Source organism: Gasterosteus aculeatus, chromosome 4 (assembly GCF_964276395.1).
Source record: "Gasterosteus aculeatus chromosome 4, fGasAcu3.hap1.1, whole genome shotgun sequence".
NCBI lineage: Eukaryota > Metazoa > Chordata > Actinopteri > Perciformes > Gasterosteidae > Gasterosteus > Gasterosteus aculeatus.
The window spans coordinates 14,617,782-14,633,447 of record NC_135691.1 but is presented as its reverse complement, the minus strand read 5'-3'; the positions used below and the strand labels follow the sequence as shown (position 1 = coordinate 14,633,447).

The window sequence follows — 15,666 nt, the reverse complement described above, 5'->3', positions numbered from 1 at the left end:
CTGAGCGCACAGATGGACGTCAGAAAAGTGGATTATGCTGCAGAGACAGATTGAGAAGTTCCCTATTTTTCCCAGCGTGAAGCTTGTCAGCATGAATATCAGTGTAAGAAGTGAGTACTTAAATACTCCCTCGAGACCAGAGTTAGGTGTTGCCTTTAATTTTTCTCAGGGACTGTGGACCATAGTCAGCAGCTCATTTATGTTTTAGTCTCGTGTTTGTCTCTTTTCGGAGCTTCATTCTAAGAGCAGTGAGTGACTTAAATCTGCTCTAAATGGGAAACAGCTGTTTGATGAGCAAAGAGTGAATGAAGCAATCTGCATCTTTAAAAATAATCTGGGGTATTTCCTAAAAACAAACTAATGTCACTTGACTGGTCACCAGATCAGAAACCTCTGAATAACCTTCCAGATGGACGTGAAGGTAAACATGTTCATTCCACGTGAACATGCTCACAGGTCCAACCCCCCCTCCCCTCCACCTCTCATCGCACGGAAAATCCAATCGCATGTCAAAACATGTAGTTCACCTCTTTTGGGTGAGAGACAACCTCCCTAAATAATTTAATGAGATTTTTCTGATGGCCCTTCCTACTCTCGATTAAACCACAAATCCATCTGCTCGATCAAATGGGAAGATTTTCCAATTAAATTGCAATACTTATCTTGGTGTTTTGAGGCTCAAATTCTATTGTCTTTCTTGAGAACTGTCAACGCATCACGACTTCACCTCGTGCAACGGCACTTAAATACCGTCCCGAGCGAGGCTGACTGCCGCCATGCTGAGGAAATTAAAAGCTCATAGTATCTCGCTGTCATCCCGAAAGTGTAGCGTGAGTAGAACAATAAATTAACTTTTCTGCCTTTGTTATTTATCGCTGAACTAGTACAAAATAAATCAAATAAATAAATAAATAAAGCATATGGGTGACATTTTGCATGGTTAACAAGCCTATGGCGAGAATTGTCCTTTGTGTCTTCAGAAGGCAGCACAGGGGCTACGTACTGTACATCACCTCCTAATGTGACTCGTGATGTCACGGATGTTTGCATAAAGATTAACATTTCAGTTACATAACAGAGGACTACCATGCTGGAAAGAATGTTTGCATCAAGTTGCAAGTTATCTCAATCCTCCATCTCTTTCCCTGATGCCGCTTTAAGGAGCATGTAAATCTCACTAGTAAATATTTCATCAGGGTCGAGCGGAGCCCATCCACCCCTCTCCTCTCTCCAGTGAGGTTAATAGAATTCGGGCTGGCTGTCTAATTAAATCAGGAGAGGGACGCCTGCAATACACACCCACCCCTCCCCTCTCACCCAGTGCCACAATTCTTCTAACCACCGGAAGTAAAGATGGAGGGAGGTGGGGGATGTATGTCGGGTCTCAAAATAGATCTACAGTGTTTTGTCCCTGGGCAGATTGTTAAAATGACCACCACTGATGGCTGTATGTAGTCATTTGGACAATAAACTGATATTCTTTTGTCAGTGTTTCCCAACCGTTAAGATTGGACCGATGATCCAAGAGTCATGTGTCACTTTCATTGAGTCATTGAGAGAGGAATGCCTTGGATAGCAATGTATGCAATGTACGATAAAATGTTGCAATACAACTCTTTTTAATCCAACTTTTGGCTTTGTGGTATTACAATGTTCCAAAGAATTCAACAATTGACAACGCTAGGCGCTCAGTTGTGTTGGTGTGTTTTTCAGTCCATCCGTGTGTTGACATCCCTTTATCGGCCATTCTTTCACAGTCAAAAGGGAACTCCAACCATCACATTGAAGTTTAGTCCGCAGGAGTTGGGGAGTACTAATGCTTGTGTAAAACAAAATGTCACGGTGTGGTTCACTTCCTGTCTTATTTTGTAGTTTTCTGCCACTCGTGTCCCCGGGTAACTTCACTTCCTGCCTTGTCCTGTCATCCCCTGTGATTGTCTAGTAGTTTCCACCTGTGTCCAATCACCTGCACCTCCCTTGTGTATTTAAGCCGTGTGTCTCTTGTGTCACTGGTCGCGTCATTGTCTATTGTCGTGGATGTGCATAATGTTTCCTGCCTGCTGTTTTTCCCCTGGTTCCTGTGTGTTTTTGCCTCTTGGTCTTTTGCTTTTGCCTTGTGACTATTAAAGTCTTTTGCTTTCCGAGAAGTCTGCATTTGAGTCCTGCCTCCTCCACCCATCCCTGACAGAATGACGCGACCAAAGAAGGGCTCAGCAGACCCGCTGCCAGATTACGGACCTGAGTACTTGGACGTAAGAAGTCCCTTCTGGTGGCGTAAGACCAACTTTATCTTCAGTCCCAGGGTCGCCTGCCTCAAGCTCCGGGATCCCAGGAGGAGCCCTGGCCAGAGGAAGCACCGACTTCCCGCTGGGCCGCCGCAGCGCTCCCCCGTTCCCGCTGGGCCGCCGCAGCGCTCCCCCGTTCCCGCTGGGCCGCCGCAGCGATCTCCCGTTCCCGCTGGGCCGCCGCAGCGATCTCCCGTTCCTGCTGGGCCGCCGCAGTGATCTCCCGTTGCCGTTCCCCGACTCGGTCCTCCGACCCCGACTCGGCCAGTACCGGCTCCGAGACTCATGGCCCCGACGCGGCCAGTACCGGCTCCTGTGTGTTTTTGCCCCTTGGCCTTTTGCTTTTGCTTTGTGACTATTAAAGTCTTTTGTTTTTTGAAAAGTCCTGCCTCCTCCACCCATCCCTGACACAAGTGGTGCAAAATCCTACAATGTTATATATGTTCAATGCTACTTGGTTCATATATTTCAAGATTACATTTCTTTATGCCTTAAATCTTTTTGGAGGTGTTACTGTGGCTCTTTTTTCATACATGTGGAAGGAGTATTTGGTAAATGTGACACATAATATGTACGGCTGTCAATACATTAAAAAAACAAATAACCAATCCCACATTTTTAAATTCATTAATATTTATCGCAATTCAAAATGTTTATCGAAAAATAACTTTAAAAAAGCGTCTATTTTAGACGCTGTTGCTTATTTGAATTTGAAACTCAAAACTACGGAAAGTTGATCACCTTGGAGGCAGAATTCCACCAGGTGCAACATGTTGAAATAGCGACTCTTCCTGCTGTCCTCGTGTACTTTGCTCTCAACTCTCCATCATTTGACGGTTGTGTTTCAAGTGCCAACACTCCCCACATTTAGCCATGACATTGTTCAAACCACTGTCTTTTGGGGACACTGGTGGTCCTCTGCAGACTGAGTGCCGTGGGGTAAATGATGAGATGGAAGTAGCATAGCGGTGCTCTAAATTGTCCGTTTGCCACTCACCCCCCCCTTCTGTTTGACACGTGGATGAATTCCTCTGCACAGTTCTCCACTGTATGTCGCGTCTCAGTTTGTTTTACTTTCAATGAAAAACGCGCTCTCCATCTTCAACAACCATCTCACTTTCTTGTTTCTTGTTCTCCTGAGTTTGTACCCTATGGTTGAATGCACTTATTGTACGTCGCTTTGGATAAAAGCGTCCGCTAAATGACATGTAATGTAATGTAATGTAATGTAATCTCAGTCTCTCTGATCTAACTGACTATGGATTAGTGTGGCAGAATCTGTTGTAGAAAAGAAAAGACTTTAAGTTTGAAGAAAAGAGAATCCTAATCCCCCCCAAAATTATCAAGTGGTTGGCCATCCATTATCGAGCCTACCAGAGGTGAGGGAAATAAGTAGAGGGGGGAATTCTTGAGGGAGTAATCAAGCTGTTTTATTTTAGAATGAATAATCCAAGAGAGACATTTTTAATTTCCAAATGCCCCGAAGCAGTGACCCAAAATTAATTGTTCCTTTTGCAACAGAGGTAAACCTCTTGAGACGGACAGAGGAACATTGGAAAAAGAAAACCCGGGTAATTACACAAGTGCAGAGCATTTTTCTATGGTGTGGTTTGTCAGTGGCACATAGATTATGTGAGTTTAGTTATAAGGAGAGCTGACCTGAGACCAGATGAGAGTTATTATATTGACATAGAGTACAGGACTGCTGAGACTCTTGCAGAGACGCTTCTAACAAATCATGGCCAGCAGCAGCACAGGCAAAGTAATATGGTTTCTCTCAAAGAAAAGGCCTTTCATGCATAAATGATGTGTTTTAATTTTGAGACAAATGCACCCCAGATTACTTGTTCAGGTAGAACCTCTATAGGGTCAGATGGAAAGAAAGGAAAACCTGTTAACATATCTCCTAAACGCAAATTATCATATAAACAACAACTGGTTTCAGTTCAACAAAAACGTCAACATGAGGCATAATGAAGAACCTTGTTTGGAACTCATTCACTATACAACTCCAGTATTTCCCACAGTGCTTTGTGAAACCTCAGACCACCCAGGAGAGCAGGGAAAATGTTTTACATTTTATGAAATGCATCAGTCTCGTGCATTTTGAGAGAAAAATGTAGATCCTAGATCCTAGGATCTACCCCCCAGTTTACACAGCTCCAGTAAACTAATTAATCATATTGTTTGTATAGAAATAAATTCAACTTCAAAAAACTCACGCCCACAAAGCAAAGTAAACAAACAGGGTTGATATCAGGTCGGGAGGGTGGCCAATGTGCATTCATTATGAAACTGGGGTGGGCCGCCACATTCTGGAAAATTAATGGGAAACTATGTAAAACTGAATATTTATGCAGAGGCCTTGCAGAGAAATCTACCAAAACAACACAATTATACCGCTGTTGGAGCTTTTCCCCCAAACATCTTTAGGAACTCTGCTTCCTTTACCTCTGTCTAAATGTGGACACTTAGCCTCAGCTCCTTGTGAAAAGAGCACTGACCCACTGTAACGTGACCACAAAACACTCAGCGAAGGAACATAGTATTTATCTACTCTGGAGACACTGGAGACTCTTGTCAGCACGTCTCAATCCATCAATTACATCCACTCACAATGGTGCAATTCTTGACAGAAATGCACTTGGTAGCTAGTTGGACGGCATGCCACGGAAAACTGTGCATTGTGTTAATCACAATGAAACACAGAATAAGAGGTCAGGTACGAAAAAAAAAGGTTGACACAGTGAGCGGTGAGAGACATTCTGTATGAGCTGCTAAGGCTGCCATGTTTATAAAAAGGCACTGTACCAGAGTTCTGTATCAGCAGACATGCAATGATAATTGAACTCTCCAGCTCAGAAGTCGTAGGAATCACATCACGCCATAAGCCAGCGTCCTGTCAGAGAAACACAACTTGAATCATCAGCATTGCCGTTACCCAACTTTAACCAAGTTTTTCATTATCAGAATTGTAACTATAACTATAACTAACTATAACCTTTATCCGGCCAACCCCAAAGTTTTCTTCACACACGTTCCCTAACCTTAACACACTGTTGTTGCCCTGCAACAAATAACCTCACAGTCTGGGTTAACACTATCATCATGTCCCAGACAACCCAACGATCAAAAGAGGTAAAGTGAAAGTCGTCCCTACACACACTGTAAAAATTGCTGTAAATTTACGGTGCATTTCTAACGGTATCTTACAGTATGTCATAATAACTGTAACATACAGTTAAATTTCCATCCCTTGCTTGTAAATTAACAACCAATGTCATGAATAAACAGTTAAAGCTGTCAATTTACAATAATAGCAGACTACCGTAATTCAACTGCATGTTACATATATTTTATGAAGTGGTGGAAATACACATACAAGTGCAGTGAATCACAATCCATCTACATCTTTTGTAGGTTAATGTATGAAAGCCCATGTCAGCCACTGAAAACCAGGTCCTGTAAGTCATCATAATGAGATAGTATCTCATGAGATACGATGATGACTTTGACTTACAGGACATTACTATACATGCAGCTGTCATTTTTATCCAAAACGCCCATGGTTTGACAAAATGTTATCAGGGCGGTGTCCGTGCGAGGGGAGAGGGAAGGTAGGACTCAGACGCAGAGTTCTTTCCAGAAACAAAAAAAGCCAAAAATGTAGTCAGAAAACTACGACAAGATCATGGGCATGACATCTGCTTCGGACAACCAACATTTAGTAATGACGCCACAAGTAACAACAGACACACATGGCTTAAATACACAAGGGAGGTGCAGGTGATTGGAAACAGCTGGAAACAATCATGACACGACAGACACTCACAGGGGAAGACAGGACAAGGCAGGAAGTGACGTGATCCAGGGAGAACAGAGGAAAGAAACTACAAAATAAACCCAGACATGAACCCAAACCGTGACAGCACTCCCTCTCAAGGGCCAAATTCCAGGTGGCCCTAATCTGACAAGGAACAGACAAGGGGCGGGAGGGAGGAGCGTTGGGGCCGGAACCGGCGGGGTCGGGGGCCGGGGCCTGGCGTCATGGAGCCGGGGTCGGGGCCTGGAGTCCTGGGGCCAGAACCGGGGTCGGGGCCTGGAGTCGTGGAGCCGGGACTGGCGGGGTCGGGGCCGGGGCCTGGAGTCATGGAGCCGGGACTGACGGGGTCGGGGCCGGGGCCTGGAGTCGTGGAGCCGGGACTGGCGGGGTCGGAGCCGGGGCCTGGAGTCGTGGAGCCGGGACTGGCAGGGCCTGGAGTCCTGGGGCCGGAACCGGGGTCGGGGCCTGGAGTCGTGGAAATACAGTTAATTCACGGTGAAATTTTTAGAGTGCAGTTCGTCAGCCCACACGGATCGTGTTTGACACTCAATCGCTCCTTATCTTGCGTGAATGCTGTAGTGCTTGTGCTTTACTGTTGGCCTGAGGCGGCAGACACAGCTATCACAGCACCATGCAGTCTGCAGGCTGCTTCAACACACACTGGGCATTACATTTGAATGCACAAAGAGCAAAGTCTTGAGACTATATTCAAAATGGCTCACCGGTCCCAAGTTTGATCATTTATCAATCTGTAAGAAACAAAAGGTGGATGTCATGCCGTGGACTTTTAGTGTTTGCAAACAGGAGACAGAGGTGACACACATACATACTTCTTTCTGGAGTCACCATTTTTGCTTGAGATATGGTCTCATAAACATGGGGAGGGTCGCGCACGTACAGAGGTTCGAGTGTTCCAGACCTCCTGTCATTGTCTGGAGACATCTGACCACTATGTGGTCCTCCATGTCATCAACATAAACAATACAGACGTGACTCCCGTTTAATCATGACATGATATTATTTGCAGTTTTCCCAACAGTATCATAACTCGGAGACATAACTGTCGCGACCATCAAACCATCAATTCAATCTAATTAGCAATCACAGAGACTTTGTGGCTTTAATTTCGTTGTCAGCCCGACCATTTCCCCCTCATCATATGAAAAGAAGTTCGGAGGAGACTGAACTAGGACACGTAAGTCGTCTCCTCATCCCGATAATAACATCCCCCCCACATCGCTAGAATAACAGATCACCCCCCATTTCACATACGCACACACTCCACTTCATCCGATTTACCGTGCAAGCAGCTTCCACAGATAGCCACTGTCAACGGATGAACATCTAGCGGTTTCTGTGTGTGTGTTTACTAGTGCTTTGGAGTTGGCCGGGGACTCCTGCTTACTGCCTCTGAGTATTTACGCTTCTTCCAGGATTCCTCCTGGAGACTAAAATGCACTACTGATTTGTTTAGCTAATACATTTCCTTTCTCTTCTCATCTGTCCAATCCCCAGATGAGGCAAGTGCGCTGGGCTCCGTATTCCGCACGGAGCGACCCCCACCAATCCTACAACGACATCGGTGAAAATTTAAGCGCCCCGATGTCTTTTTCTCTCGGTGGAATTTGCCTCCACGCTTAGAAAAAGAATAGGACTAAAAATATTGTGTAGTGTAGTCTGCTAAAGTGGGCGACTGTGGGTGAGTGGGAAGCACGATCGTCCTCCAATCAGAGGGTTGTTGGTTCGATCCCAGGCTCTACTAACCTGCATGTCGATGTGTCCTTGGGCAAGACACTTAACCCAACATGGCTCCTGTAGCTGCGACTACAGTGTGTGAATGTTAGTTACTGATGGGCAGGTGTCACTGTGTATGGTTCTCCTGTCATCCGTGTATGAATGGGTGAATGATGTCATGTAGTGTTAAAGCGCTTTGAGTGGTCGAAGACTAGAAAAGCGCTATACAAGTACAGGCCATTTACCATTACCATAAAGTCACTTTCCTTCCGGGAGCCACGCGGAGATACAAACGAGCACAGAAATGTCCCTCCCCTGCCTGAGCTTGCATCTCTTGGACACAAGAGATAGTGAACCGGGAGATGTCGCCTCAACTATATCAAAACACAGCCAACCCCTCCCCCCCCACCCCCTCCCACCATGACCGCCCGCAGGTGATGCGATGTAAGGAAAAGGTAAGAGCGTGCGCTAATAGCTTTCAAATCTCTGTCCCAGAAACCTTCTAAGCACGATTCTTGCTGTGAGCTCTTTGTAAAATCAGGTCAGAATGGAAAAAAAATGCGTCTCTATACATACAACTCCAACCGCTGAAAAGGATAATCCTCAATTAACAATTTAGTAGTAGTGACAGACTGTTGATCCAACTCATTACTACCCAAATCTCCGTTTCCATCGGCATTACAGTAATGAGGGGAACAAAGCCATTCTGTCACATCCCAACCACTACGAATGGATTAAGATCATCTGATTACACTGACGCGTGTGGAAATGGATGCTGTCAGGGTTCCTATAAAGTACTAAGAGTTGGTTTAACGCTGTACACTACTGGCTACAAGAAGCTCTGTCGGAAAGATGGTGTACAATCTATTGAGAACACTGCGCTGAGGAAAAGGGAGCTACTAGCAGCAATGTTTTTATGGCAATATGTTTATCTCAACCATTTAAAAAAAGGTTTTAGAGCACATATGTAGTACTTTTACTGTCAGCGCCATGTACAGATGGGTACCACTCCTAATTTCAAATGTCCCTCCATTTTTTAAACGTTCATCAATCTTATAAAATCCACTTTAGAATATTCATTTTGAGGCCGCAGTGTGGATCCTCACTCAACATTCCCACAAGCGAGAAATGCAAAGTGATGGCTAAACTAAAAAAAAAAGGTTCTCATTCATTTCGCAGTGTCTTCGCTTATTAGCGTCAAGTTGAGGACTTCCTCCGTGGCGGTGGCTCAAATTAACCCGATGGGATGATGTGAAGTGGGACGCCTTTGAGGACGGTATCAGGTGGGTGACGGCCCTGCCGGAGTCTGAAGAGGCCCGCTGACCTCTATTAAGGAAGCTGTGTGAGCTGCAGGGTGCCGTGCAATAGCGCATGTTTGCCCGTGCAAGCGGGAGAAGGGACGGGGACGTGTTGAATCAAGGGAAGGAGATATGGCTGCTGTCAGAATCAGAAGAGAAAAAGAAAAGAAGAAATTTCATCACCAATGCAGGGAAACGTGCATTTCAGACAAAGGAGATGCGACATGTCTACCACTTGCCTTATCGGCAGCAAAAATAACTGGGTTTTTTTGTATGTCAGGCTATTTTAGCACCCAACAAATCTTGCACATGGTCATTTACGGTGTAATGACGTATGTACATGACAGAAATGAGAGGAGAACTGCTTTCACTCTGTGTACTATACAACGCGGCACTGATAAAAGGAGGTGTTTGTGTGTCATTGTGTGATGTTAGAGAGACAAGAGTGTGTACTGCACCGAAGAAACGAGGTGCGGGTAGAGATCAGACTTCATGAGATCCACGAGCAGTGAGGCAAGCAGGCAAAACAATAACATAACCCGAACCACAGAGATCATGTGATTCGCTCGCGGTATCTTGTTACTGTTTGTTTGTGACTGGAGCCATGCTAGCAGCTCTGCAAGGATAAAATGATTTACAGGGTCCTCCAGCCAAAAATACATTTGATCACATTAAACAGTTTTCAACTATGGTTCATATCTATTATCACTGTCCGATACATTAGCAGTGCATCACTGCTTGTGAGGCTTTACATTTCCTGTCGTTTCTTGTGGTGTCCTCCATATGCAAACCGCTACTGCATGGAAGCCTCTGTTTGTGTTCGGCCTCTTTGCTGTCAATGTAGCCACAGAAGCAACATGTAGGCAAACAAGTCAGGAATCAGAAACATTTATCGCCAAAGTATGATGGACATACAAGGAATTCGACATGGCGGGTAATGCATAACATTGGACAATAAGACAATTAGACATTGGGCTGTGGCTGCAGTGTACCAGGCGGTGAAGGAGGAGCCGAGGATGGACTTGATGATGGCCGTGTAGAAGTGCATCGTCATTGTCTTCGGCAGGTTTAATATATTCAGCTGCCTCAGGAAGAACATCCTCTGCTGAGCCTTCTTGGCGATGGAGCTGATGTTCAGCTACCAGGTCCTGATGTAAAGCGGAAGGACTCCACAGTGTCAACAAGGAAATCATTCTTTTTGCACTTAATCGTCTCAACACTCAAAGCAAACTGGAAAAAGTGTGTGTGCGTGCGTGTGTGTGTGTGTGTGTGTGTGTGTGTGTGTGTGTGTGTGCCTGCACGGGTAGTTTAGTGTAGCCTATCTCAAGGACATGGGGCAAAAAAGAAATGAGTCAAAGAAACACGTGTGGAGACTGTGCCAGTTACCCGGCCAACACTAGCTTGTAGCTATCTGATGGAGCCCTGCCTGCAGCCTTGGCTTTCCCTCAGCCTCTCCGCCAGCCGGCAGAATTCTGGGTCTTTGAGCAAAGAGAGAGAAAAAAAAAGCCATCCACCGATTACTGGAACAACAGTTTATTTGTGCAGTAATTCTCACCGAGGTGGATTCCATTGGGCTTTAATGTGACAAAGCAATATCTTCTTCATCATGCACGGGAGGCGAACCCTCTTGGCTTCAAAGCAAGCCTTTCCTTTTTTTCTGTATACACGCCACCCGAGCAGAGTGGCATTCTGACAAACAGCCCCCATTTGGAAAACGGTGGGCGCGCGCGCTGAGCAATAGACGGAATTTCACCTCCTCACTGCCATTGATCTGTCAAAGCGGCGAGTAATCCTCTCCATTAACAAATCATGAACCATCTGCCTGTTCATCTGAAACTGTGCGTGATTTGAGGGCTGCCTTTCATGTTATGGTTAATTAATGAGGCATTGTACGATTGCCGGGGAATCACGGCGCCACAAACGGATATTATCGTGCAAACGTTCGTTGTTGCTGTGAAATGGGGTCTGGGGGAGCGCCGTGAACGCCAGGTGTGCTCGGACTGGCTTGTGTTCAAGCCGAAGCGTTGAGGCGCGGAGAGACGGGGGAGAATGTCACAAAAAAAGGGAAAGGCGGAGAAGGTGTTGTGTGGAGATATTTTGTGAAAATAACAGTTTGATTGATGACACCGATAAAGGATGACAGTGAATGACAAAGCAATGCGGAGACCTGCTGGAGACGGCTGATTCTCCACTAAGGAACCACAAATACTGTCCAGGATAGAAACGCTGTAAACAAATCAATCAAAAGTAGCACGTCTGAATACTTTCTGTCCTGTGGTACGTCTGCTTGTCATCATTTTTTAAGTGCATCAGATCTCAGACCTGATTGCTAATCTGGTCAAATAGTTGAAATTCTAACCGATCAGGTTTGTTGTCATTTTCCAATGAGGGGTAAAAAGCAGTGAGGCGCCGAAGGTTTACAATAAATACTTTTAAGCCAAAATAGCTACCAGAGAAGTAACTGACTCTAATTCCATAAGAAGACTCTGACAAGTAGGTCAATGATATGTTTTTTTCCTCACTAGAAGCTGGATGTTTGTTTTTTCTAACTTGTGTTTGTTGCCCTATTGGAGCTATTTTAGTGATGTTGCTGCATTTCCTCTGCAATCACTTTGCTGAGTGCTAGTAGGGGTGTTAGTAGGAAACTAATACAAATTAAAATTGTATAAAATAGTATTGTTTACAAAAATCCATACGGGGAGAGACAGGAGATTCCTCAAGGGAGAACATACAGCCCGTTTAGAGATATTAATGCAACAGAACACGACGTAACAAAGTTTTGAGGGAAACATGTTACAAACAAGTTCAAGGACTTTCTTTTCCCCGGTGCCCTCGGATCACACAAACAATATCCTGACAGGTAATCAGATTTCCTACCATCCACCCCAACACACACCCACGGAAACGCACACAAACACAGGCGTCAAGTTAATGCGGACTGGAACGAGCCCCTCACAAAAGATACTGTCGGCTCTCGAGAAGCGATTAGAGCTCCCTTTGGTCGCCGTGGTGTTACCGATGATTGATGTGATTAATAAAGCTGTTGTCATGGCGCCCTCTGTGCTTCTGAATGCAGGCCAAAATACATGGAGAGTGGGGTTGGCGGAGAGTGGGAGAAATAGCTATAGAGACTATAGGCACTAATGTATCAAACAGCTGTGATTTATCTTTTCACAGCAAACTGCACTCGTTTGATTATTATTTTCCACACAACATCACCTCATCTCGTGGCCAGGAGCCACAGTGCATCCGCCGTCGCCACAGTGCATCCGCGCCGCGATGCTATCGCTGTCTGCTCTGTGGACACGAGGCCGGCTGATTGGGCTACTCATTTTTATTCATTTGACATCTACTTAAGTAATTCATTAGCAGTGCTTTAGCCCTCGGCTGTGAGCATTTCCCGGGACACAGCATCGTCGTTCCTCACCTTTTTCTTTCCTTCATAAAGAATGTCTGAGAGGCTCACGATAACGTCACTTCAAGATGAGGTAATGCCTCACTTTGGTTTTCACTAATGCATGTCTGAGAGCGAGAAATAGGCTAATGGATTTGGTCAGGAGGCCTGTTAAGGCGCTCGCTAATTATCGCAGAGAGCAGCGGTGAGCACTGACTGCATGACCGCGGAGTTTCTCTACTCGCTTTCTTTCAGATACTTGTGGTTCCACTAGATCAGTGGTTCTCAAACTGTGGGGCGCGACCCTCTGGTGGGGCGCAGAGGTATAACAGGTGGGGCGCGAGGGGCTTTTTAAAAATTGTATATTATTCTTTTATTTATAATCCTTTATTAATCCCACATGGGGAAACTATTCTCTGCATGTTAAGGAGCAGTGTGGAGAGAAAGCGGATCGAACCGCACTGTAAAACACAGCCCTGTTTAGTTATGTCCACTTACTTCTTCAAGAGCTCTGAAGTTTTAGATTTGAACTCAAGTCAAAACTTAGTTTGTATGCTTTGCGTTGACTTCTTTGAGATATATTTGTGTTAATTGAACTTGGATCTTTAAGTTATCAGTTAAAAAAAAGAAAAAGACTGAAAAAGGCTGGAGTGGGGGTAAACTGTCCAATTCCAATGAAAATATAGGCATTTTGTGGTAAACAAGAAAGGACTATTTCCACCAGTGGAGGGATACTATTAACGGTTAATAGTATCCCTTAAAATGTTGTTATTTCAATGATAATTAATAATTCAGCATGGACCATTTTGTTACATTTTGGTTGAATGAAGTGGGGCCCGACAGAAAAAGTTTGGGAAGCACTGCACTAAAATTTAGAAATCAATGCAATCAAAGTCTGTCGGTTTTCTGAAATGTTCCTCGGGTTTAATATCCGTATTCCAAAATAAATGAGCACTTACCGTAGTACAGCTCTTGCTATCAGAGGTTGAAATGTTATTTCCTTCCAAAGCCAAACGTCCAGCAAAACAAGCTGAAAAACCAAATTAGCAAGCACAGGCTGATTTGAAGGTTGCACAAATACCAAGAAGCGTTGGCTCTCATTTGGACGTGTGAGTCTCTGGCCCAGTGGTAAATGTAATGTAATTCAAAATGCGCTCCACTTTGAGCTCTGCTTTGGTTTCCACCAAGTTATGAGGACATAACCTGCTTTTTAACTGATGAATAGGCGACAGCTGCAGTGCTTTGTGGTGTTTGGCAGGTAACATAAAAGGCTTTTTTCTTACCAGCTGCTTACTGATGCTGACAACAATGACAGTGATTTTGCACTGTCTCCCCTAGTTTTACAGCTTTTTGGGGGGGAGGGGGGGGGGGTTGTGTGAGTGTTCTTACTTCTGTGTGCGCACATACGTGTTTCTGTGTGTGTGTCTGCGGATCGGGGGGGGAACTCCGCCATGTGTGCGACGCAGAGAACAGTGCAGGATTCTCAAAGCGCGACCATGTACAGACAGAAATGACATGCCGTCAGAATAACGAAAGAACATAATGGAATTTGGTTTGTTTGATAAAAGAGCAAGGCACAGAGCTGTTCTTCAAAAGGTAACCTTAAATGACTTCTGTTGGGATCTGCCGCTACATAGAAAATATGTATAATGACAACACATGGGTTGTAAAACATTAACATCTGGCAGGCTGTCTACAAATAAGCCGTGTTCTGATTGGACTAAACCCAGTTAGCGTGTTCTGAGGTTGGAGTTCTTTGTGTGATCTGCATTACTTTTCACACGTTCACACTAAATGTGGTTTTATTACTCCTTGAATAAAAGGAAAGAAGCAAAGACAAAGTTGTGCTTCGTCTCTACAGATTTCTCTTTCTCACACTTCAGCACTAAAGAGGTTATTGGTTGAAACTACAGCTGCGAGGTATTTCTTTTTCTTTTGCTGTAAATATTGTTCAATAGAGAAAAAAAAAACAATCCTTTAATCAAAAACAAATGTTTTTAAAGCAAATAGAAAGTCTTACTTCACTGAGCAGTTTGAAATACAAGAGGTTTTCAATTTGCCTTGTATGTTCTGTGACATTTAAAAAAACAGGCCACCCTTTATGTTTTTGGTCTAGAACATTTCAAAAAGTCACAGAAGACTTAATCCTAATAGCTTTTTCAAGCATCCCACTGATCGATACGAGTTTGCCTTCATGTCTCAAGGGCTGACAGCCGAAGGGGGATTACGTCATTAGGCTTCACAAATGGCGGCATGCGGTGTAATTAAGTAGGAAGACGACCCGGAGGTCAGCTCTCACCTGGCGCAGCTGAATGGCTGAGATAATGACGGGATTGTTCCATCTTTGATCAGGGCTTCCTGTTCAACGTGCTCCCGGAGAGGAGACAGCGATGTGACCACGCGGCCGAAATCTGCCGTTTGGGATCAGAGAGCCGAGATAATTTCCCTGTAGTTTATCCGTCACCTTTTCATGGCTCAGCAGTAATTGCTCCACGGACAATAGTTTATTTTAATCACAGCCGAGAGGCCTTACTTTGCCTTTATCCACTATGCCCCCTTCATTGATTTTGGCTTTGTTCTTTGTGGGGGTTTTTTCTTTTTTTGCAGCACAGAAACAGAACAAGCCTTGTTTGATGCACACGGGACGGATTCATTTAAAAACCACACTGGAGATGACTGTGTGACTAGCTGAGCTGGGAAATGAACAACAGTGTTCTGTTGTATCGGGTGAGTGGATTTGATGAGTCTTTTTCTCGTCCTACCAATGGGGCTGGACTCAAATGAGATACCTGATGAGCAACTTCACACAAATCACACAAAAACACTGCATCCATTTGCTAACTCTCGATATTATATTCTTCTTTTTTTTCTATGATTTTATTACCATGGCAATGACAACTCCCCGTGCACCTCGAGGATGACAGAAAAAAGCCTAACTGTTGCATTGGTGACACAGACCCAGCGAGACACGGACCCAATGAGACGCGGCCCCCGCTGGGAGGCCCGAGGCCCACATGGCCGTGGATTCAGGCCAGTGGGTGCCATGTTCCTCTCCTCCCGGTGCTGGGAGGAAGGCCTAACAGGCGTGATAGGCTCTGCTCCTCTGCTCTGACATGTTAATATTACATGAAT

At 44.8% G+C, this 15,666-nt stretch overlaps 1 protein-coding gene across 2 annotated transcripts; it reads right to left on the bottom strand.

Moving 5' to 3' along the window:
* Positions 1-3,693: 3,693 nt before the first annotated feature.
* Positions 3,694-15,097, bottom strand: LOC120818492 (uncharacterized). 2 transcript variants are annotated; one of them, XR_005712161.2, is made up of 3 exons: positions 14,834-15,011; positions 13,494-13,564; positions 6,385-6,573 (listed from the first exon to the last, which is right to left on the bottom strand). XR_005712161.2 is itself a non-coding variant. In XM_078100233.1 (2 exons), the coding sequence occupies exons 1-2, from the start codon at positions 14,874-14,876 to the stop codon at positions 6,248-6,250; spliced, it is 369 nt and encodes a 122-aa protein (XP_077956359.1). In that variant the 5' UTR covers positions 14,877-15,097; the 3' UTR covers positions 3,694-6,247. The 2 variants fall into 2 exon arrangements, 1 of the variants encoding a protein (XP_077956359.1); XM_078100233.1 differs by lacking the exon at positions 13,494-13,564 and having other exon boundaries at positions 3,694-6,573; positions 14,834-15,097.
* Between the last annotated feature and the right edge of the window lie 569 nt (positions 15,098-15,666).

Coding starts and splice junctions, on each gene's coding strand:
- LOC120818492 (XM_078100233.1), bottom strand. CDS start 14,876: ATGGAACAATCCCGTCATTATCTCAGCCATTCAGCTGCGCCAG. Junction 6,574..14,833: donor CAGCCATTCAGCTGCGCCAG/GTGAGAGCTGAC, acceptor CCACGACTCCAG/GCCCCGACCCCGGTTCCGGC.